General features: G+C 40.7%; 1 protein-coding gene across 1 annotated transcript; it reads right to left on the reverse strand.

Moving 5' to 3' along the window:
* Window positions 1–736: 736 nt before the first annotated feature.
* On the reverse strand, window positions 737–23,813 carry LOC107532380 (uncharacterized). Its single transcript, XM_087822161.1, has 8 exons — window positions 23,688–23,813; window positions 19,896–20,070; window positions 19,317–19,441; window positions 13,237–13,384; window positions 11,922–12,269; window positions 11,221–11,502; window positions 6,659–6,791; window positions 737–929 (listed from the first exon to the last, which is right to left on the reverse strand). The coding sequence occupies exons 1-8, from the start codon at window positions 23,811–23,813 to the stop codon at window positions 737–739; spliced, it is 1,530 nt and encodes a 509-aa protein (XP_087678287.1).
* Between the last annotated feature and the right edge of the window lie 1,636 nt (window positions 23,814–25,449).

Below are 25,449 nucleotides of genomic sequence, written 5' to 3' on the forward strand. Positions count from 1 at the left end.
ACAAGACTGCTGGGTCAGAGAAAACGCACTTTATTACTCATGGCAAAGTAGTAACCGCAGGCTCGTGTTCAATTGCGTCCATCTGCCATGTCCCTCGGTACCAAGGAGGGTGAATCAAAGAGGCCTTAATGGATTTCAGCTTATGCAGATGTTGCACTATGATAGATGGAAAACTGAATTTGGGGTATTTATTTCTTCCCCCCCCCAAAAGAGATTTTATTGCCTTGGGTCCACAGTTGGTATTTCACAGTATCTCTTGGTCCCAGGGCTCCTGGGTGGGGCTGTTCCCAGGGAGGGCCTCCTTGAGGGGTGGGCGTGTCCTGTGCGGTTCTTGGTGGGGGAGAGGCAGCACTGTGGAGGGGGCAGTGTCTGGCTTTGCCTCAGCCACGCAACTCCTGTCCCCTGGCCGAAGTGAAAGACCTGGCTGCTCTGGTTGACACCTGAGTGTGGTCCATCTGCCGAGACATGGAGGAGTTGTCACACTTGGTGGTGCCCTGCCTGGTGTCATAGATGTACTGCCGGGTCCTGGGAGCTGTCATACTGTCGGGTTGGCACTCTTGGTGGTGGCCATTTGCAAGCTGATTGCTGAGTGGTCCATGGGTGGCAGGATACGGTTTTGGGGTGGTAGACATAGGCTTTCTTATGCCATATGTCGGCATGCCCGACTGGTTGGCACACTTGTTGGTGTCCATCTGGAGCGCAGTGACGCACTGGCCCACCTTCATGGTGGCATCATCTAAGTTCTGGTCCTGCTTTTCCAAGCACGTGATGTTGATGCCTCGTCACACTGCTGCCCCTTTGTCTTGGCCGGGGCGGCCCCTGTCGTGTAGACTCTGGCAGCCTCGGGGTCTGGGTCTGCAGGGCAGAGGGCGGCATCACAGGCAGTGGTGGCTGGAGCGGTGCCATGGCAAGGGACGCCCCGGGATTTCCTGTTTTTATAATATGAGGAAACAAGTTTATTCTTTGTCCAGAAAAGAAATTATTTCATTTCTCAAGGTTGTCCCTGGAAACTCAACCTTGAGAAATCATCCAAGTAAAGAGAATTCTGGGCATTGCATCCTTGGCATACTTAGCAAGAGTGTGCAGGGCAGAGCTGGGACTGGGGTGGGCAAGTGAAGCACCTGGACCAAAGTTCAGGGAGGCATTTACTCTCAGGGTCAGGCAAGAACAGGGGCAGCATTTTTATAAAGAGGAGAGTTAGTGCCTCTCTAAATTTTGTGTCTTGGGCACCTCGTTTACATCACCTTAGTCATGGAACAAGTGCGGGGACACTCAGGGCCCATGACAGACTGCCTCTCACAGCCCAGGTCTCTAAGGACAGGATGACCTTGAACAGGGTCACAGAAGTCAAAAGAAAATTTTCACCTGTAGAAAGAGAGTAATAGACATACTCCCAGCTACAATGAAGTAACTGGGAGTAGATGTGCCCTCCTGGAATAAACACTAACAAAATCAGACATAATAAATTTAAAAAACAACTGTTTCAGACATTAAATAATAGCCAGCAGAGGGTTGTGGTCCTGCAGCAAAGAGAAACAATACAATTTTCCAACCTACTGTGTTGAGACTATTTCTAGATTGCAGAGCAGAGAGGAGAACCCCATGGGCAGATCTGCCTTATGAAGATGCAGAGACAGAGATCAGAGTTCAGAGAGGCTGAGGTGGTTAGAATTTGGGGGGCAGGATATCAGAGAAAAGTAAGTGAGGCAAAAAGAGAGCTCCAGAAATCTACACAGGGATTCTCTTGAACTGGTTCCTAAATACAATGCTGAATATATGAGGTGAGGCAAAGTACTGATGGGAGCCATAAGCTGGACCATTCTCAAGGCTCACACAGAACTGAAAGACATTAGAGTTCCAGCTACTCAGAGTGGAGATACCTTGTTTTTTAGTAGAGAGCCCAGAAAGATTATGACAGGAATAGGACTAAACTAGCTTTAACAGTAAGGCTACTCTAAACTTGCTCTGCATCCAGTGGAAATAGCCTTAAAAATGGAAGAAAGAAAGAGAGAAAGAAAGAGAATGAAAAGTGAAAAAAAGGCTTCTTTGACAAATAACAACCAAGAGAATTTGTTAGCAGCATTCACACAGAACAGGAAGTGTAAAGTTTCTCCAGATGGAAATGTAGATCTACACAAGGGAATAAAAGAGTAGTGGAAATGGCAGTGTGGGTGTAATTTAAAAGGCTACATTTTCCCCCTTATTTTGTTTAATTAATTGTTTTTAATATGTCTTTATTGATTTCAGAGAGAGGAAGGGAGAGGGGGAGAGATAGAAACATCAATAATGAGAGAGTCATTGATTGGCTGCCTCCTACACGTCCCCTACTGGGGATCGAGCCCACAACTGGGGCATGTGCCCTGACTGGGAATTGAACCTCCATCTCCTGGGTCATAGGTCATAGGTCGATGCTCAACCGCTGAGCCACACTGGCTGGGCTTTTCTTCCTTATTTTTAAATGTCTTTTAAATATAATGAGCTGTTTAAAGCAAAAAAAAAAAAAATATATATATATATATATAACATGTAGAAGTAAAATCTATGACAAAAATAGCACAATGAACAGCGAAAATAAAACATCTCATTGTAACATTCTTATGCTAGTTGTAAAGTATTATAATATTGGTTCAGGATCAAATAGGACAAGTTAGAGATGAATATTGTAAACCCTAGAGTAACCACTAAAGAAATGAAACAAAAAGTTATAATTAATAGGTCAATATTAAAGATGAAATAATAAAAATATGTAATTAAGCCAAAATAAGGCAGGCAAAAAAGAAAACAAGGAACAAATAACTAATTGTCAATAAATAGCACAATGGTAAGTTTAAACCTAACCAAATCAATGGTCTAAACAGTACAGTCAAATATAGTAGCTACTAGCCACACGTGGCAGTTGAGCATCTGAAATATGGTTAGTGCAATTGAGGAACTAAATTTTAAATCTTTATTTAATTTAAATTTAAAAATGGATACTCTATTTCCTCAAAAAATTAAAAATGAAACTGCCTTTTGACCCAATGATCTCACTTTTGAGAATATATCCCAAGAAACCTGAAACACTAATTTGAAAGAATATATGCACCCCTATGTTCACTGCAGCATTATTTACAATAGCTAAGATCTGGAAACAGCCCAAGTGCCCATCAGTAGATGAGAAGATATAAAAGCTGTGGGACATGTACACCATGGAGTTCTATTTGGCCTTAAAAAAGAAAGAAGTCTTACCCTTTGTGATAACATGGATGAACCTAAAGATTATTATGCTAAGTGAAATAAGCCAGTTAGAGGACAAATGCTTTATGATCTAAGATAGGTGGAATCTAATGAACAAAATAAATTTATGAACAAAACAGAAACAGAGGCATGGATACGTGGAATAGACTAACAGCTGTCAGAGGGGAGGGGCATTGGGGGGCTGGATCAAAGAAGGTGAAAGGATTAAACAAAAACCATATATATGTATATACACATAATATATATATAAAACACGTAGACACACACAACAGTGTAATGATAGCCAAAGGGAGAGGGAGTAGGTGGAGGTGGGCAAAGTAGGGGAATGGGGACATAAAGACACTTAGCTTGGGGTGATGGGCACATGATGAAGTATGCAGGTGATGTCTTATTGAGTTGTAACTTGAAATCTGTATGGTTTTGTAAACCAATGTCACTCCCAAAAATTCAACAAAAAAAATAAGATAAAATAAAAATGGACACTCCAATCATGGAAATCTTTCAAGTATGCTTAGAACAACTTGGGTATCTGAATCTACTCTTTCAACTATAAATTTTTGAACTCTAAATCAATTATTTCTGAAAAATACTTAATGTTTACATTGAGATGAGCTGTAAGTATCAATGCATACTGAATTTTGAAGAATTGATACAAAATGATGTAAACTAACTTGTTAATAAATTTTGAAATAATATTTTTGATAAATTATACAAAAATATATTGTTAACATTAATTTCCAATGTTCATTTTTATTTTTAAATGTAGATACTACATAGTTTAAAATTACATATTATATAGTTTAAGATTACATTTTATTTCAATTGGAAAGTGCTGACCTAAACAATCTAGTTCAGAGACGGAAATAATTCAACTAGATAAAAAGTAAGATCCATATAAGCTTTCTGTAAGAAATCCACTTATGTATAGATTAAAAGTAAGTGAATGGGGAAAGATACACTATGTAAACATTAATCATAAGGAAGCTAAAGCGGCTATATTGCTATTAGGTAAAGTAGAATTGAGGGCAAGAAATATGGCCAGGGAGAAAGAGGGGCATTTTATAGTGACAAAAAGGGTCAGTTCATTAAGAAGACATAAAATTCCTAAATGTGTATATGCCTTATAACATGAAACAAAATAAACAGAGCACACTGACTAAACTGAGAAGAAGAAATAGACTAATGCACAATTATACTTTGAAATCTCAATACTCCATTCTTAGAAACTGCTGAAACCAGTTGACAGAAAATCAGAAAGGATTTTCAGTAATACAATCAACCTATTTTGCCTAACTGATATTGCAGAGCAATCCACCCAACAATAGTAGAATACAAATTCTTTGTAAGTGCACATAATATATTTACTAAGATAAGCCATATGTTGGGCAAGAAAACAAGTCTCAGTAGACTTAATGGGATTAAAATAATAGAAAATGATGTTCTTTGACTACAATGGAATTAAACTAGAAATATCTTGAATATTCCCAAATATCTGGAAATTAAATAACACATTTATAAATAACTCATTGATCAAAGAAGAAATAACAAGGAAAACTAGAAATTATTTGAATGAACAATAAAATATAATACATTAAAATTCATGAGCTACAGCTAAAGCAGTCTATGGAGGAAATTTTATTTGGACATTTTATTTCATTATTTTGAATTGGGTTCAAAGATTTTTTAATGATAGACTAAAAATACAAATAGTACATTTTACTAACTTTATTTTGCATTGGGTTTGAAGATTTTTTAAATGATAGATACTTAAGTGACAGTTGTGGGTATTAGAGAGAAGAATTGGTCAACCACTGTGGAATAGTCTAATTTATTCATGAACTCATCTACTTTGGAAGGTTCTGATAGCCCCAATGTTAAAAGTACTTTTAAAGATATATGTATATTTTTAATCCTCATTTGAGGACATATTTTTATTGATTTTTAGAGGAAAGGTGTATAGCATAGTGGTTAAACATTTACATAATTTGCAAAGTGATCACCCCAATAAATTTACTACCCATCTGACACCATATAATATTATTGACAATATTCCCTATGCTGTACTGTACATTCCTATGACTATTTTGTAACTACCAATTTGCACTTCTTAATCCCTTCACTTTTTCACCTATCCATTCAACCCCCTTTCCATCTGGCAACCATCAGTTTGTGCACAATGTCTATGAGTCTGTTTCTCTTTTGCTTGTTCATTTATTTTGTCTTTAGACTCCACATATAAGTGAAATCATATGGTATTTGTCATTCTCTGTGTCACTTATTTCACTTAGCATAATACCCTTCTGGAGAGAAATTTATAGTATTAAATGTTTATATTAGGAAAGAAGAAAAGGAAAAAAACTAATCACTTAATAAGTTTCTACCTCAAGAAGCTAGCAAATAAGAGCAAATTAAACACAAAGTTCAAATGCTATAGTTAAATTAAGAGCAAAAGTCAATGAAAGTTTATTAGTATACAATAAAAAATTCAATAAGATCAAAGATAATTCCTTGAAAAGATGAATAAAATTGATAAATTTTTAGGAGGAGGAAAGATAAAACAAAAATTTCAATATCAGGAATGAGAGAACATTATTACAGATCCTTCAGACAATAAAAAAGTAGTAAGGAAATGTTTTAGACAACTCTATGCCAAATTAAGAAGTTCAAAATACAGAGTTTATTGAATCAATTTAAGATAGAGCAAGAAGTCTAAGGAAAGAGGTGGTTTAGACGAACACTCTAGGAGAGTTTGCAAGCACACTATGCACACCCTACACTGAGCAGTGGTCACATGTCTTGCTTTTCTCTGCCTCATAACCCTCTTTGCTGATTGTGTGGCTTTAAAGACTAAAGTGATCTTGAACAGGGGGGCTCAGTAATGTGTTATCCGGGGCCAACACATTGCAAGTATACCCAGCATAGTTGTAACTCTTTGTTGGTCTAATGAGCAGCTATAAATTTTACTTGTATTTCTTGGGCAAAAGGTGAATGATGTCAAAATGAGTATTACCCATGGTGGTCAATTTAAGGCCTCACGCATGAGTGCTTCTATGCCTCGGGCATAGTCAGTGCACCACGAATATTCAGTCCTCCCATCACCTTTCCGTCCTGTTCTCTCTTCCTCCTCTTTCTCCCACAACATTAATAATAATAACAACAATAATAATAGCCTCTCATTGAAGGCCTTCGTGTTGGTGTAAGGCAGGGATGCTTTATGTAAATTATTTCTGTAATCCACACAGGAGTTCTAGAAAGAAAGTATTATTTTCCATATGTTACAGTTGAGGTATTAGAGTCTCACTGGTGTGACTTGCTCTGAGCAGAGCCTTTGCTGACTTTGATCTTGTTCCTAAGCAGAAAGGTGGAGGACAGATACCTTTGAGAATGTACATTTATATCTTGGGGAAAAAAATGGCTTTACCTGTTTTTGTGCCAGTTTTTGATCCTCTTTCTGTTTAAATAAAGTCCAACGAGTATGAGAAGAATCAGCATTATCAGAAATGTTACCAAAGCTGTAACCACTATGATGACTGTCACACTGACGGGCTCAGCAACTGAAATACAGATGTCCCCCAATCAGTTTCATGAAGAGAGTGCCCCACATTCACTTCTTGCTCAGTGGATCCCGAATCATAATCCCTCTAACAGTATTCAGTTGCGGATCCTCCCTCTACCTCCATTGTCTCTCAAATTATGGTTAATTAGTAAGTTCCAGCCTCCATTCAAATACTATCTTACTCAGCTTACTTGTTCAGAAAGTAGATTTAAGCAAATAAATTCATTTTTTCCATGGAAGAGCAGCAGTGTAACAGTGTATAACAGAATTGAGAGTTTTGACAAAAGAGTAGTCAGGGAGGTGACCCATGGAGGTTAGATGAGACTGAAGCTGGTACCTGGGAAGCATGAAAGAATCAAGGGGCCAGAGGTGTCTATGAGGCTGAAGAGTCTGTGTAAATAGAGATAAAGTATAAAGTTGAAAGAATAGAAGATTGTCCTCAAAAAGCGAGACATTGGGGTTTAACGTTTTATAACCGAAATATGTTCACTTTTGGATCAGGCCCAAGGTCTGACAGTGGCCGGGGTGATGGAAGTGCGGTGGGTCTCTTCACTTTCCCTACTCCTGGGACACTCGGTGCCTTTCCTTTGCCATTCCTACTGGACAACTTCTCCTCTCTCTTCAGCAATCAGGTGCAATATTATCTCAAAGAAGCCTTTGTTGAGAAAAAGGGCCTAAAATACAGAAATAAGGCAAAAACAGATTCTATGTCTTTTTACTATCATGCTAAAATATTATCCATAAATTTATGTAAGGATCATCTGATATAGCGAAGTAAAACTTTATTGTAGTGTCATTGACCTTTAGAACATTAACTTAGCAGCCTCATCTTAGGATGGAATTTTTCTCTGATTTTGAACCAGCCTTGTTGTCCACTCTCTCACTTAAGAGTTAAGTAAGATTATGGCACCCGGTCTCTATGTATTTTTATGAGAATTACGTTTTTGACATTTTGAAAACTGCCGTTTCACTTTTTCTCTTTCTCTTTCTAAAATCTTTCTCTCCTTTTTGTTTTCATGGCATCCTGGGCTTACTCCATACATTGTATTATATCTGAATTTTATTCATTCAAAGAAAATGTACTGAGTTCCTGTCAGGCACCACCTGCAGTGACAGGTGTTAGTGAAACTGCTGAACAAGGCAGGCATGGTCTAGCCTTCAAAGGTTTTTCTTTTGCACAGTCTTTTCCTCCTGCTAAATGTCTGTATCATAAGTATAGACTATGTCTTAGCCATGATGACATTCTCAGTGTTAAGCATTGTGCTGGCCCACAAAAGTTGCTCAATAAATATTTGTTGGATAAATGTGTGTATGAATGTGTAATGGTGGAAATGTGGCATCATGGAGCTGAGATGCTAGTGTGTTAGAGGATAAGTAGTAGTTACCCAGATGGAGAATGGAGAGAATAATTGTACCACAGAAATGGGGTACAATGCTCTGGAGACACACTGAGTTATGCAGCCATATTCAATTGGAAATCTAAGTGTTTGAGTTTAAGTCAGATGTGGGGCAATTCTAGGTGAAGACAAGTCCAGAAACGGCCACAAAAGCAGGTGGAGAAAAGTGGAATCAAAGTGAAAACCTATGTGATTTGCTCTCTCTGTAGCTCCCGAACTTGAAGCCAGCTAATGTCCCTTTCTCTGAAATTAGTTGTGGGCTAAAGACTGAGAACTTGAATTTGATGAGTTTAGTGCTCAGCTCCGGCTCGTTTGGATGGACAAATTGCCTTAGAGAAGCCTTATTCCGTGTTTACATGTCAGTTTCCTCTGACTTTCTCTTTGGAATGGATGCAGATATTGTATTGAGAGATACACATTATTGTCATTGCACTTTCATTTTAGCCTCATGTTAACAGCTATGGTTGCTACATGAAAGGCCCTCCTTTGTACAGCTGAGGCTTTGATGGCCCTGGACAGGCAAATTTGGAGGTAGGAGTAAAAGAAGGTTGAATTTTCCTTTATAATGAAATGAAATAATTCAATGTGTGTGTGTGTGTGTGTGTGTGTGTGTGTGTGTAATGGGAGCTGTAAGACAGTTCAGAATGGAAGGGATGAAGCAATAAAGGGAGAGTGTGGATAGAGAAGAGGGAGACTGGAGCAGGATTGTGGTGTGACCCCACTGCGTCACACTCTCAAATTTTAAATAAATGATACAGTGATACCTTGGTTTTTCGAACGTCTACATTGACAAACATTTAGGTTTATGAATGCTGCAAACCCGAAGTAAATGCTTCAGTTTTCAAACACACCTCGGAAGTCACACATGCCACACAGCTTCAACTGAGGACAGGATTCTGAGGCCCACCTGTTGGCTGTGAACCCCTCGGTTTTCCAACATTTCAGAATGCGACCCGTCTTCCAGAATGGATTCCATTCGAAAACCGAGGTACCACTGTACTAAGAAGAAAGTCAGAATGGCATGTTCCAGTCAGAGGCAGCAACAAATGAAAAGGCCAGATGTAAGAAAAATCTTGGTGCCTTTGAGGACCTGGTCAACGCCAGTGTGGCCAGGGCTCAGTGAGAAAGAGGGAGATAAACAAGAGTGAAGTTTGCTAGCTAGAGAGAGGGGAAATTACATGGGTCTTCACTTTGTCTTCACTTTTCTCCACTTGCTATCATGGCCATTTCTGGACTTGTCATCACCTAGAATCGCCCCACCTCTGACACAAATTCAAACTTTTAGATTTCCACTATGACTGTGGCTACACAAGTCAGTTACTCTTCTCTTCTTGGAAATAAAATACCAGCAATAAAAGAGAACCAAATATAGAACCTGCAAACACCAGACTTTAAAGCAGGTGCAAAGGTTGCTGAAAGCAGATATGGCCCTGCTGGGTGTGGCTCAGTGGTTGAGCTTCTATCTAGGATCCAGGCGATCAGGGTTCGATTCTTGGTCAGGGCACATGCCCGGGTTATGGGCTCGATCAGTGACTCTCATCATTGATGTTTCTGTCTCTCTCTCTCTCCCTCTCCTTGCCTCTCTTTGAGATCAATAAAGATATACTTAAAAAAAAATAAAAAAAAATAAAAGCAGCTATGATCACATAGACACTATGTGGGAGAAAAATGAAGAGAGGTGTGGGGAATGGTGAGAAGACCATGTGATAGCAAGTGTCAGAAAGTACTGGCAAAAATGTCCTTACTGCAGAGATGGACCTACATAGCAGATCAAAAGCTACATGCTTATTTGTAACAAATGGTGCAGGAACCGAGGTTGGCATCCTAGATATTTTTGTTTAGAAAGAAGCAGGGGGCATTGGATATGATGCAGATCTTCACACACAGGAGCCATATTTGTAGGAAGAAGCCTGTCTCTGTGGCAGCAGTTGACTGTGAGAATCAGCTACACTGGAAGATACACTAGCCTCCCAGCCTCACAAGAAATTTGTGGAAATAGCTGGCCCAGGAAAATCCAGTGGATGTAATAATGAGTAATACAATAGGCTGGCATAGCAGCAGCACACAGATTATACATGGAAAAATGAGGAAAAAGATAATCATGATTCACTGGAAAAATGCTGCCAGAGAAGAGATAAATATTCTAGCCAAACATTTAGCCATGAATTTTAAAAATATTGATGAACAGTAGCCTCTGTGAAGAAATACCACAAAGCAGAAATACAAACATCCAAGAAAATAGTGGCATGACAACAGGGCCTGGCAAGAAATCAGGAAAGAGGTGGAATATACAGTATACGCAGCAAGATATAACGAAATCAGAACTGCATGTCAACAGGAAGTTGATCTTGTTTAGGCTCATAGTATTTTTGCAACAGGTCAAAAGGCTGAGGAGAAACGTTGTAAAATGAGAAGCAGGAGAGATTGACCTAGTGGAGGACTAGTAAGGAGAAAGTCTGTGTTTTTTGTGGAAGAGTGCTAAGGTTTGAATGTGTCCCCTCAAAATTCATATTTTGAAATCCAAATGCCCAATGTGAGATCTTAAGCTCATGAATGGGATTAGTGTCCTTATAAAAGAGACTACCCCTTATCCCCCTCAAGCTCCCTAGCTCCTTCTAGCATGTGAGGACATGAGGAGAGTTTGAGTGTCTCAACCTGAAAGAAGACCTTTACCAGTATCAACTGTGCTGACACCCTGATCTTGAACTTCTAGCTTTCAGAACTGTGAGAAATAAATTTTTGTTATTTATAAGTCATCTAGTTTGTGGTATGTTTTTACACCAGCTTGAATGGCCTAAGACAAGAAGGTCCAATTCCATGGAAAGGTTAAGTAGGTGGAGACTGGAACATTTGTCAGGAAAGGATGGGAGAAGGCAGGAAAAAAGGAGGAAAGTTGGGTCCTGGCAGCAAGACTGGTGTGGGTGTGATGAAGAGACTGAACCAAGCCTATGTGCTTAGAGCTGCCACCATCATGGAGTGTGAGCGTCAAACCCATTTTGTGGGCAAAGTGAGGGGAGAGAGAGCACTGACCTGCTGTGGACAAACGTTCTTCCTTTCTCTGATTCAGGACTGGGTTCCAGACAGAACATGTCAGATTCTTCTGAGAAGGTTCTCTGAGGAGCAGTGATGTTGTTACATGGAACAAGCCACCTTTGTCCTGGGTATGAGTCTCAGACTCAGCTGGAATTTCTGCTCCCTCAGAGTCCATCCATTGGACCTTCGGCTGAGGGAACCAGCCCTCTGATGTGCACACTACTTGCATTTGTTTGGACTTAGTGACTTCCACATGGAACTGAGGATGTGAGCCAAGAACTGGGAAGTGGAAGAGAGAGAAGTCAGATCCTAAGCTCATTTTCCTGCACACATATCCCTCCCCTGCTTCAGGAGAGTTTTTGCTGCTGACTAGACCTCTGTGCAGAACAGGAAACTGAGGCTCTGAAGAAGTCCTGACAACAAAAGATGGGGACCTAGCTTCTTAGGAGAGAGAGGTGCAACGCAATCCAACACCAATGGCCCTGCCTATTTCTTGACGCCCACTATGAGTCTCTTGATTATCTTTATTCAGCCCCAAGCAGTGCTCTATGGAGTAATGGGGTGAGTAGAGTAATGGCCATCACCCTTTCTCCTGTGACTTCTTCATATTTCCCAGGAAAATTGCATCAGAGGAAGGAACCCATCCCAGAATAAACTCACCCCCGTAGGGTGTTAAGGGGATAAATGTGGGCCATTACCTGCCACTTTGAGCTCAATCATTGTATCACTGTAGAAGGAGCCATACCGGAACCCACAGCGATACTGCCCATTGTCAGAGGGTCGGACATTGAGGATTCTCAGGACCACCATCCCTTTATACATGGCGTTTTTCATAAGCTCTGTCCTCCCAGAATACTCCTCCATGGCTTCATAAGGCCTGTCCCTCCCATCCTCATACAGGTGCACCACCTGGGAGGGTAGGGATCGAATCCAGCTTATTTTCATATTTTTAATACTTTGACGAGGCAAGAGGAAACAGGGCAGCTCAGCTTCACCCCCCAGCAGGGCCACCACCGGTTCATGGGGCCCCTGGACTTGGAATGCTCCTGAAAAGAGAGCAGAGGTAGAGTCAGGGTGGGCTGGGGGCAGGATTTTGGCAGATGAAGGGGGATTGATTACACACATGATTGGCTATTTCCATACTAACATATCCTGGGAACAAAGTGTGAAAATAGTTGCTGGATCTTGGGGGGAGGGGGTCTCTTTTCTGACCTTAACATTCACCCAGAGCTAGGAGGAAGTAGGAGATGTTGGACATAGGAAGTCTAGGCCTGGCTAAGGTGAGCCAAACAAAGACTTAGGGCACAAATTTTGAGGACACACTCACTTTCAGGGTACAGGTGCATAGTAAGCAAGATCCTGAGAGCAAGAAGCTCTTGAATATTTGGGCCCTGGGCTCCTCATTTAACTCACCCGGAGGAGAGGGACCTGAGGAATGTGACTGCAGGACATGGGGAATAGACATGCTAGCTCGTGCAGGTCAGGTCCTGAGGAGGGAGGGATCACACAGGAACTCTGATGGCTCTGGATGGATAGTTGGATAACCGTGTTGAGAAAGAACGTGGACCAGCTCAGTGGTAAAGATGTTTGAGAATCATGAATAATATTTACCATGAGCATGAGATGAGAAAATGGGAGCATATGAGCTAGTTTTTGCCAATCATATTCTAGATTATCTTGAAGCTCTCAGAACTTACGCTTCTTTATTACCACCAGGGCTCTATTATTTTCTCTCAATCTTTGCCCCACAGAAGGCATATTTGCACTCAGGTGTACACACACACACACACACACACACACACACACACACCAGCAGGCCTGGACCAGGAGATACCAGTAAAAATGCCTAGTACACTGCCTGGTACTTAGTAAGTGGAATAAAGTTAACTTCTTAACTTTCCCCAGAGTCTCATAGCATTTGTATTTTTGTCAAACTTTTCCTTCCAGCTTCCTCCCTTTTCCTTTTCCTTCCCCTTACATATCAGAGAATCAGAGCCTCACAACGATTCCTACCTGCAGCCAACATGAGCATCTGGAGGCAGAGGTAAAGTGAGAGGAAGCTGCCATGATATATTGCAGAGACTCGCTGCCTCCTAGGGTGACTGAGGCAGGGTGATCCCAAGGCATTGTGCTGATGACTCATTGGAACATGAGGAAAACACTGTAATGAGGAGAGAGAGAAAAAGAGAACTCTGAGGCTTAAGTCAAGGGGCACAAAAGAAAGGAATGTGGGAATCTCACTCCTGAGCAGGTAAGGGGCACATGACATCTATGGGAGTAAGGCGAGGGGCAGAGTAAGATTCTTGCTCCGTTTCTACAAGTTTTGGGACCCTTGATTTTTAGGAGTTTGTTAAGCACTCATGGTTCCAACTACCTTCTCCATGCTGATGGCTCATTCCCAAATGTTCATCTTCTGTACATAATGTCTGGTGATCCAGGGACAGGACCTTGCTTCTACAGGGACCAGGAGCTTAATGGCCTTCTGCCTTGGGCCGAAAGAAAAAGCAGGTTGCTTCTAGCATTTGCCGCATCACTCCCTCCCCAACCTGGCCAAGGCAGGCTTCTGATGTCCCCTTCTAGAACTTTTAAATTAGTAGTAGTAGTAAGAAAGGGGTTGTAACACATCTCAATAACCATGACAAGTTGCAAATTCCTGTGAAGTTTGCTGCCCAAGCCTCGGGGCTCAGAGATCTTGCTGCTCAGAGAGTGTCTAAGAAGAGTTGGCCGAAAGAAAGGAGGGGAAGACATTCCAAAGGCCATGTTCTCTTTAGGTGGAGGGGAAATGAGCTTTATATGTCTGGGAATGGATCCTGAGCTGGTAGAGGGATGTGGTATTTAATTGCGCAAGTTCTTAAGGACCATGGAAGCAACTGCAGAGATGGAGCACATATTACTTCTCCATGGATTAGGCAGCACTTCTCAACATTTTTAATATCATGGCAAGGAGAGAAAATGATTTTATTTGTTGGGCACACTGTAGTAAGCTGATAGGCAATATTGGCTTCATTGAAAAAAATGACATTTCTTTATATCGTGTAATTATAAAAAGAATAAAATATAATTTATTAAGAAATATGTTAAATATAAATTTAGAAGGAAGATACCTACAAATCTTAAGTTTTTATAATTTTTTAATTTGCTTGAATAAATATAGACTTTGAAAGGAAAATTCTATATGAGTTTATTTGAACCAAACTGATGATGTATGCTGGGGAGCCAGATATCAGATACTCCCTAGAATAAGTTCTACAGCTTCTTTTATTCATTTGAAACTAAGGAGGGGAAGTAAGAAAGATTACATGGAGGTGAAAGAAAGCAAGGTGAGGATTGGATTACAGGTTAGTTACAAAGATTATATGCTTTCTTGACAGTGGTATGGCTTATTTCAAAGGTGTGTTAGCCACATTAACACATTTTGAAAAATATTCATTATTTTGAATAAATATAGATTTTTTATTTCCAATTGTATACTTGAAATGACTGCAGATAATTATCAACGTGCAATTATGATTATTAATGATGATCTCTTCAATTTCTTCATAGTCACCATTGGTGAGATATTTCAGTTGCATAAGTAGGTAATAAAAATTTTAAAATCTTTTCATTCCCTTTCTCTTATTTTTTAAACATTTTTGTATTGATTTTTAGAGAGAGGAAGAGAGAGAAAGAAGAATCGATATGAGAGAGAAACACTGATCAGCTGCCTCGAGCAAGCCCTCCACCAGGGATCAAGCCCACAATCTGGGCATGTGCCCCGACCTGGAATCAAACAGGCACCCCCCAGTGCACAGGACAACACCCAACCAGAGGAACCACACCTGCAAGAGCACTGCCATTCTCTGAAACTGCATTTAAAGAAACTAAAATCTCTGTTTTCTTCCTTCCTTCCTTCCTTCCTTCCTTCCTTCCTTCCTTCCTTCCTTCCTTCCTTCCTTCCTTCCTTCCTTCCTTCCTTCCTTCCTTCCTTCCTTCCTTCCTTCCTTCTCTCTCTCTCCTCCCTCCCTCCCTCCCTCCCTCCCTCCCTCCCTCCCTCCCTCCCTCCCTCCCTCCCTCCCTCCCTCCCTCCCTCCCTCCCTTTCTTTTCCTTTCTTTTTTTTTTTTACAAATGTAATGTGGAAATTTCTTGTAAAAGCTTGAATGGATTGAAAATCCAATTGAATTATTTTTCACCCAATGTTTCAAAATAAGGAGTTTTACTCTGCAGACTGCCTGTGACATTAACATCATCACTTCGCAGTTACTTTGCACATATCAACTACAAATTGACAAAAACTATCTGCTGTCAGTGAGGACAGTCTGGGTGCTGCTGCTCTGAGCTCCTGCAGGGGCCCCTGCCTGGCCTCTTTGTCCCTCCAGCCCACTCCTGGTGGGGCCGCAGTTGGGCTCCTTGAGCACCTGCATTTTGAACTGTTTCTGGTGCTCTCTGGGTCCTTTTCCTGAAGAGCAGCAGCATTCGGTGCAGTTGGCTGAAGGCTAAATCTAGGTAGTTGATCAGGCAGAGTGTGCAGTTGCTGCCACCGAACAGAGGTTGCCAGAAGTTGCTTTTCCCATTTGCTGCTCCTCTTGCAAAGCCATCCGAAGGACCCAACTGGTGGGAAAATTAATATAAGATGTGTTTAAGGAGGAAACATGAAGTCCTACTAGTATCTGTACTGTTACTTTTTACTTTCAACTAAGTGGGGGTCCGTTTCCAAATCTCTTGAAAGTGTAGGAGATGACAGGTTAGGGACAAAATTTTATGGCAACTGTGTCACTTGGGCAAGAAAAACTTCTCTGGTGCCCCACCCAGATCAGAGCCGGCTCCCCACTAACGGCAGGGAGAGGACACTGTGGAAACCTAAGGCAGAGACCTAAGAAGCTGTTGAGACAACTGATAGAGGAATGTGGAGAGGATCTTAGCAAAGAGCTTGGTGCTATTAGTGCTAAGCTCTCCACATAGGTAACTCGACAAAAGCATCTTTATAAACATTTGTTGCAAAATTAAAAAGTCCGTGGCAATTTCTCCAATTGTGCCTTTGTACTTCTACATTGCACGCATTATATTTATGGTTGAACCCAAAGGAAATGATGTTGAAAAAGGAAAGCAGGAACAAAGCGTTGTTCTTTAAAGTGTGTTAGCCGCAGGAGGAGCTGGCCGTGACGTGGCAGTTTGGTTTTCTGTCAGGCAGCTCTCAAGCAGCAGAGCAAGCGGCCTTGGTTAGGGTCTCACTTCCTAAGGGCAGGGACTTGGAGTACTTTGCCAGCTGTCAATCACACTTTGCTGGATCAGTCTGCTGCTTGCGGTAAATCCCTTCAGGATTTCCTCGGGTCCACCTTGGCTACTTCCTCAGGCTGCCCTGAGATCACCAGCTAGCGATTTCATTTCAGTCTCCCTCCACTCCTTCAGGATTTGTAACTTTTTTCTCAAAGTGAGAACACTGACTCTTGATCCTTAACATGTTTGTATATAATTAGATCAACCCTCCTGTATGAAGCCAATTTCTCACCCCTGTCTCTGCCCCTTCTCCTGCATGAATGCCCTCCCCATCCCTCTCCAGTACTATGCTGGGCATTCTCTCCATAGGGTTGCTTCTTTACCTTGTCTGGGCTCTGGCATGTTCTGCCCCTTTCCTCACTGTGCTCTGGCTCTGACGTTCATCTGAAAGCTCCCTCCACCCATGGACTTCCACCTCCCCCGGGTCAGGCTGCTCCATGGGTTGGCTTCCCTTCACTGCTTGGGCTCTGACCCCTTGCTGTGGGCCACCTCAGTTCCCCTTCGACACCCTGTCCCCACTGACTGCCAGCACAGATAGGACTTTGCTCTGCTTTCCCCAAACACTTTAACACTGGGTTGTTCAGGAAGACAAGGGAAGAGCAAGAAATAGAAAGAGAAAAAAGGAATAGGAGAGGAGGGAATGGCTATCCTTTGCTTTTTAAAATGAAAGAAAGACAACTTTGAGAGATGGAATGGGAAATAAGCCTCTCCAACAAACTTTAAGAAAGAGTCCATGTGGGGTCTGCGGGTATGAACATTTATCTTGTTAACACTACTCCTACCTGAGTATCTTGTGCAGTCTTTTCACACCCTCAGGTGTATGTACACTCTATTTTGAAGACTGCTGATCTAGGCATCGTAAGTTAGTAGCAGAAAGCAAGCACCTAGAAAGAGACTTCCCACCTAGGATCCTGGCAAGCAGGCCCCCAAGATTTTTAATTACCATAATTATTTTGCCCTAACCTGTATAGTTCTACTCCCCTTTCCCTTTTTCTGTCTTCTAACATCCCACTTTCCTGTCAAGAAGCACACCTGTCTCCATCCACACCTCCTCTTCGCTGTAGAAGCTTTCACAGAACACTAACAGGGTCCTTGTTTCAAACTGCCTCTTCCTCCAGCTTGGGGACTGACTCCCTCCTCAGGCAGGGGCTCCAGTCTTACCTTTGCCTCTGCAGTGTGACTGAGTCTCTCATGATCTGTGGTTACTCTGGTTGTAGATTTTTGTCTCAGGAGTTTGGGGCTGAGAGCTGGAGGTGGTCTGGGTTAGAGGAAGGATATCTGGAGGTGCTGAAAGGAGAGGAACTTCGTGAGACTGAGGCACAGTCTCCGACAGACTTTGGACTTGGGCTGGGACTGTATGTGAGGCATACGTAGGGTGGAAACAAGTGCTAAGTTTCACAAAGCAATATTATGAGCATTTTTTCCCATCTCATTTGGAATATGACACTGATAATCAGACATTATCTTGGTAAATGTCCTAAACCTAAAGAGCAGGTAACTAGGAAAATTGTTTGCCTATAAATTAATGATTAACATCAGCAACTGAATCTGAAAGCTGTCTGGCAATCACACTAGTTACTTTGAACATGTTCCACATTCACTTTCATACATTGCTTTCTTCTAAAACCTCCTACCTCACTCTGCTGGCCTTCTCAGCTGCCTCATTTTATTGACCAAAAGACACCATTAAATGGAAACCTTTCATCTCCTCTACATCAAATCTACATACACATACCCACTCCACCCAAACAAAGCCCAACATCATCTGTCTGAAATTTCTCCTTTCCTGTTGTAAAGTAGAAAGTAGCTTTTTATCTCCATGTCCTAGGACTTGTTTTCATTTTGTGAACTCATAATTTGTGTATTGAATTCTGTTCTGCTTGAACTCTCTAGAGATGTTTCTATTTCCTACATGTTATGCTGACTGATACACTCAAGTCTCAGTTTTCTCATCTGTTAAACGGGTTTAGTAATAATGCCTAAAACGTCTGGGAAAGATGGGCCCTGTCTTGAGTCCCACATTTTAGAGGCCTCACATATCATAAATACATACAAAATGCATTTATTAAAGGAAATGCAAACAATACTATCACTTGGTAATCAATGCTCAGTACATGTACCACCAAACATCCACTCTCATAATTAACACTATTCAGGCCCCAGGGAAACATTACCTCCATATTTTTGTCCTATATCCTTAGAACAAAACTGTATCTGAATGCAGTAAAAGTACGTGGTTTGTATTGTGGTGTTTTGGGGTTCTTTTGTGTGTGTGTGCCAATTTCAAATATAGTTTGACTTAAGACATTGGTTTTCCACTTACAATGCAGTGCATAGAAAGTGCAAGGTTGTTTCCTTTCCATCTACACATATTCCATATTCAAGTATCGAGGATGCCAGTTACTTACCATATCAGCTCACCCTTAGAAGTGCCATGGAATTTGCTACAAATCTGGGTTCTCAATGTTTTTAAGGAACAAAAACAAAGTGTATGTTCAGGTTGCCTTGATCAACCACTTCACTGGTGGGCCCAGAAGAGGAACCACCAGATGGAGGAGCTCCATCGCTAGGGAAACCCCAGGCGTTCTTCCTGGCTCACCTCCTGCACTCTGGGACAGTTTGGGAATAATAGGGTTTCAGCCTTTCTCCAGCTCTTTCTGCTGCTGTTCAAATTCTTCCTTCTCTGCAGTCTGACTCTTATCAATCCATTTGATTATTTAATTACATTTCACAAGAATATTCTGTTTATCTTCACCATTGAGCTTAACTTGAAGCTTCTCATTTTTGGCAGTTGTTTTATGTTGATTGCAAAGAATTCAAGTGAATTTTTGGAAGATACCTTGTCCCACTGTTTCTCACCTTCAGCTTTGTACTTCTCAGCTTCTTGGACCACGTGTTCCCTGCCTTCCTTGGTCAAACGGTCCTTGTGGTTAGTGATGGTAATCTTGTTCTCCTTCCTGTGCTCTTATCCACAGCAAAGACAATGAAGGTGACACTGGCATCAATATCAAGAGTGATTTCAATCTGAGGAACACCACAGAGTGCAGGTGGTATGCCTGTGGATTCAAACCTGCCAAGTAGGTTGTTATCCTTGGTTATGGTGCACCTGTCTTCATAAACCTAAATGAGCACATGGGGCTGGTGGTCAGAGTAGGTAGTGAAGGTCTGCATCTGCCTGGTAGGATTGGTAGTGTTGAGCTTGATGAATATAGTCATGACTCTGCTGGCAGTTTCAATGCCAAGAGAAAAAGGAGTAATATCCAAGGTCATCAAATCTCCAATGTTTTCTGATTTGTCTCCAGATAGGATGGATGCCTGTAAGCAACAGCCTTGTCAGGGTTAATGCTCTTATCCAGTTCCTTTCCATTGAAGAAGTCCTGTAGAAGTTTCCAAATATCGAGAATACAAGTATGCCTACCCTCTAGGACAATATCATGGATCTGGGACTTGTCTAGCTTGGCATCCTGAAGGGCTTTCTGTATAGTGTCCAGTGTGCCACAGAATAAGTGAGCATTCAATTCTTCAAATTGTGCATGGGAAATGGAGGTATAGAAGTTGGTTCTTTCATAGAGTGGCTCAATCTTAATAGTTGCCTGGGTGTTAGAAGAGAAAGTACACTTAGCACATACAGAGGCCATGGACAGTCCTCTTGTTCTCACAGATATCCTTCTTATGCTTGCCCTTGAACTCTGCCATAAAATGGTTGACCATTTTGTCATCAAAGTTCTTTCCACCTAAGTGGCTGTGTCCAGCTGTAGCCTTAACCTCAAAGATAGGATTCCTTCTTCAATATTGAGGTTTGACAATCAAAAGTGCCATCTCCTCAGTCAGAGATCAGCTCATTTCTTTCAGCTCTAACTTTTTTGTTTAAGCTATAAGCAATAGCAACAGCTCTAAGCAATAATATAGTTTACTCCTTGATTATTCTAAGATCATTGAGACTGGCAATGATTCCAGTGACGAAGAGTCATTAAAGTAAGGTGATACTGTGACCACAGCATTGGTAACAGTCTTCCCAAGGTAGGCTTCTGTGATTCTATTCATCTTTGGCAAAACCACTGATGACAGCTTTTCTAGATACAAACTTTTTGTCTGTTCTTTGTGTTCTACTTGGACCTGCCTGCATCATTCATCATCATGTAGGGTGAATGTTCCATATCAGATTGGTGGTTCTTGTTTGGGAAGATTATTGATTATTGATTCAATTTCTTTACTAGATATAGGCCTATTTAGATGGCCTATTTCTTCTTGCATGAGTTCTGATAGATTGTATCTTTTAAGGAATTGATCCATTTTTATCTTGGTAATTAAATTTGTGGTCATAGAGTTGTTCATAGTCTTTCTTCATTATCCTTTTTAATATCCATGGGATCTGCAATGATGTCTCTTATTTCATTTCTGATTTTAATAATTCGTGTCCTCTCTCTTTTTTTCTTAGTTAACTTGGCTATAGGCTTACCAATTTTATTAATCTTTCCAAGGAATATGCTTTAAGTTTCATTGTATTTCTCTATTGATTTCCTGTTTTCAATTTCATTAATTTCTTGCTCCAGTTTTCAAAAATTATATATTTTGATTGAATTTATTGGAGTTACATTGGTTAGTTAAATAAGTTTCAAGTATACAATTCTATAATATATCATCTATATATTGTATTGTGTGTTTACCACTTATAGTCTAGTCTCTTCCCATCATCATTTATTCCCCCTTTATTCTCATCTACCTGCCCCACTCCTCTTCCATCTGGTAATCACCATACTGATGTCTCTGTCTGTGAGATTTTAGTTTTGCTTAATCTCTTTACCTATTTTGCTTAGTTCCCCAAATTCCCAGCCCCTGAAAGCTGTCAGTCTGTTCTCTGTATCTATGAGTCTGTTTCTATTTTGTTTTGTTTATTTTGTTCATTAGATTCCATATCAATGAAATCATATGGTATTTGCCTTTCTCTGACTGGCTTATTTCACTTAGCGTAATACCCTCTAGGTTCATCAGTGCTGTCAGAAAGGTAAGATTTCCTTCTTTTTTATAGCTGAGTAGTATTCCATTGTGTAAATGTATCAGAGCTTTTTTATCCACTCACCTACCGATGTATACTTGGGCTGCTTCCAAATCTTGGATATTGTAAATAACGCTGCAATAATCATAGGGGCGCATATTTTTCAAATGAGTGTTTTGATTTTCTTTGGATATATCTAATTTTTATTATTTATTTTCTTCTGTTTGGACTTAATTTCCTCTTTTTTTTTTTCTAGTTTCCTAAGATAAAATCTTAGATGATTGATTTTAGATCTTTCTAGTTTGCCAATAAATGCATTCAATGCTATAAATTTCCTTCTATGCACTGTTTTTGCTGTATACTACAACTTTTGATAGATTGTGTTTTATTTTTCAGTTCAAAGTATTCTTTAAGGTTTCTTGAGATTTCTTCTTTAGCCCATATTTTATTTAAAAGTGCATTGTTTAATCTCCAAGTATTTGGGGATTTTCCAGCTATCTTTCTGTTATTATTTTTAGTTTAATTCCATTAGGCCTGAGAGCAGACATTATATGATTTTTATGCTTTTAAATTTGTTAAGGTGCATTTTATGGCCCATAATATGGTCTATCTTGGTGGATGCTCCATGTAAGCTTGAGAAAAATATGCATTCTGCTATTGTTGGGTGAAGTAGTCTGTAGACGTTCATTATATCCAATTGATTGATGATGTCATTGAATTCAACTGTGTTCTTACTGATTTTCTGTCTGCTGCATCTGTCCATTACTGATAGAGGGATGTTGAACCCTCAAAGTATAATAGTGAATGTATTCTTTTCTCCTTGCAGTAGTACCAATTTTTAACTCATGTATTTTGACACTGTGTTGTTAGATGTATACACTTTAAGGACTGTTATGTCTTCTTAGAGAATTGACTCCTTTATTATTATGCAATGCCCCTATTTATCCCTGATAACATTTCTGTCAGTCTTCTCTGTGTGAAATTAACATAGCGACTCCCACTTTCTTTTGGTTAGTGTTAGCATAGTAAGGTGTTTTTTTCTTCTGGGTTCTTTCAGGAATTTTTGTTTATCTTTCATTTTTTGTAGTTTCAAAATGATAGGCCTAAGTGTAGTATTTTGTTATTGTCAGGGTTTTTTGTGTGTGTGTGTGTGTTTTTGTTTTTGTTTTTGTTTTATCCTGCTTGGTGTTCTCTGCTCTTCCTGGATCTGTGATTTGATGCTGACATTAATTTGGGAGAAATTCTCAGACATTATCATTTCAAATATTTCTTCTGTTCCTTTCTCCCTTTCTTTCCTTCTGGTATTTCATTACACTTATGTTTATATCTTTTGTAATTGTCCCACAGGCATTTTTCCTTTCCTCAGAAAGATTACACACTGGTAGGGAAAAAGGCACATAAAATTTTAGTCAATAAAGCAAATGGAAGAATTAAGGAATTTTCTGAATCCTTTAGAAACATACTTTCCGCTGTACTTTGATTTTGATCACCATCACTTTCCCGGGGCTTTTCCTTTAGATGAGTTCTCCTTCACTTACAGTCTGCCTCTGGTCTAAGCAGATCCAGAAAGTCCTCTTATCTCTCATCTTTACAGCTAAATGTCTTTTGAATAGGTTGTAATTGTCTGAGAAGAGATAACTCATGGGTAGAAGACTGCATTGGAATGGCTGATGCCATGTGTAAAAGTTGGCCTGGTCTAATGTGTATTTCTTAATGAATATGTACCCCACTGCTAAATGTAATCAGGACCACACAATCCACAGAGGATGGCTTAGCCAATTTGGACTCTGGCAAATCTTTAATGAAAGGTGAACGAAACTTTGTTTGGTCTGATGAGGGTGTAGACTCTAATAACTATCAGGGCTCACACTGGGCAAAGTCCATCGCAGGAGCAGTCATAGGCCGCAGTTTTATTATTAACACAGAATTTCATGGCATGGAGAACCTGTGACTTATTTTGGTCAACTGTGACTCATTAGTGGTGGATGGACAAAAAATAAAATACTATTTAGTGGGTCACCATAGTTACTATTAAAAATGAATACACACACAGACTTATAGTTTTCAACTTCAGGATATTTTCAAGGTAGCTTTCAATTGCCTAACGCAGAGTCCTAAAAAAGTAAACAGATGGCTTAGATTTCAACATGAAAAATAAAGTATAATTCAGAAAGAGAACATAAAACTTCTTAGGAAGCCTTTCCTTTCCTATACATCTTTGCAACTGAAAATCTGTGTCTGGATTCCCGTGACCCTGAACAACGATGGTGGAAGTGGGCCTTCATTTATTTCACATTGCCTTTCAGACTCCTCTTCAAATTCTGAGATGAGCGACTTCATCGTTTTTGATGGTAAAACAATGCTTCAGATGAAAACCAGAAAAGGCCTTGGCTAGGACTGTGACGCCTGTAACATACCCAGGAGCAGATTCTATATAAAGATGTGACTACAAAGAGGAAAGAGGGACATGCTGAGAGTCCCTAGCTCACAGCAGCTTAGCAGAGAAAAGGTAAGACGACCATATGGCTATTGCACCTGCCAAAGCGCAGGGGCGTTTGCTTTTTGTGTGTGAGGGCTATTAAAAACAATAACATCCCAGCATAGCTGAGTAGAAGTTCTAGCTTACTATGCTAAGAAGCTCTATCCTGCAGAAGACAAGGCTGAAGGGAAAGTTCTTTGGGGCACTTATGCGTACTTCCGAAAATCTCACACCGAAAGGAGAGGCTGCTGAGTCAGATGCCAGAGCTCGCTGCTCAAATCGAATATAACTCACCTGGAGTATCAGGAGAAACAACTGGGGCTCCTCCCTGAAAGAGCAGAGTAAGGGAAAAGCATGGCTCTTGGTCCTTCAGTGTTCAAAGAGTGATAGAGAAAGCCTGGTCTTAAAACCCTTTAACACAATTTAAAAACCTACATTTTGTGTGGCCCATTGCAGAGGCCCCTGATATTTCTTTCTCAAATTTAGATCATTCCTTTAGGTGCCCTACACTCACTTGGGGACGACAGTGGTGAGTAAAAAACACACCATCTCGAGCCTGCGTTCTGAGTCTTTCCATCTCATTGCCTGTCATGAGGAAGCTTCCTGGACATATTAAACTTTTTAAAAACTTCAATTCAGTAAAAATTAAGATTTTCCTTTTAGGTCACCATTTCTTCTGGCAGACTGAGTCTAAAGTGCACTTTATTTCCCTTTAATTTAACAGCTCCAGCAGCTTTTCCAGTTAAATCGACTGTTCATTATTGAGCCCCATTTATGAAGGGGCTGTGCGGTGCAGTTTAATGAATCCTTGGCACAAAGCTCCCTTTCAGGACTGGGAAAGAATAGGGGCTGTTCAGGCCCTGTAGGGCTGTATGTCAAAGCCAGCCCATAATGCCTGTCAGCCCAGGGCAGACATTCCCACTGATATAAGAATGTGCAAGAAATCAACTTTCACCACCGACGAGCAGATTAAGACACGATCAGGAAATGAGACTCTAGGTTTAGAACAGTGACACCTGTTTGAACAGAGCGATTTTCCCATCCGTTGATCACTGTGTGGCTGGGGAGGGGGCTGGTAGGAGCAGCCACACAGCCAAGGCATCAGAGCCTTCCAGGGTCTGCTGAGAGGGGAGGGGAGGGAAGGACCAGAAGACCATTTCTGGTGGGGGAACCATGGGGATGGGCGTTGTGCTAAGTGCTTTCCTTTCCTTTTTCTATTTCAATCCTCAGAGCAAGGATTAATCATCAAAAATATGAGGATTATCCACATATGATGGGGAGGAAACTGAGGCTCACATAATTTCATTTTTGCTTTGAGTTACACTGCTAAATTGGCCACGAAATGGCAATGATGGGACAGAACACGGGCCTGTCTGGCTCCTGGCGTCTGTCTTTTCTAGTGCTCTGAAGTGAGGCTAATTGATAGAATTGGCCCTTTGGAAACATCCAAGCTCCAGTCACTAGGAATACTTAAAAGTTTTTAATTGCATGGAATAT

The sequence above is a fragment of the Miniopterus natalensis genome, chromosome 11 (genome assembly GCF_054644295.1).
Source record: "Miniopterus natalensis isolate mMinNat1 chromosome 11, mMinNat1.hap1, whole genome shotgun sequence".
Classification (NCBI taxonomy): domain Eukaryota; kingdom Metazoa; phylum Chordata; class Mammalia; order Chiroptera; family Miniopteridae; genus Miniopterus; species Miniopterus natalensis.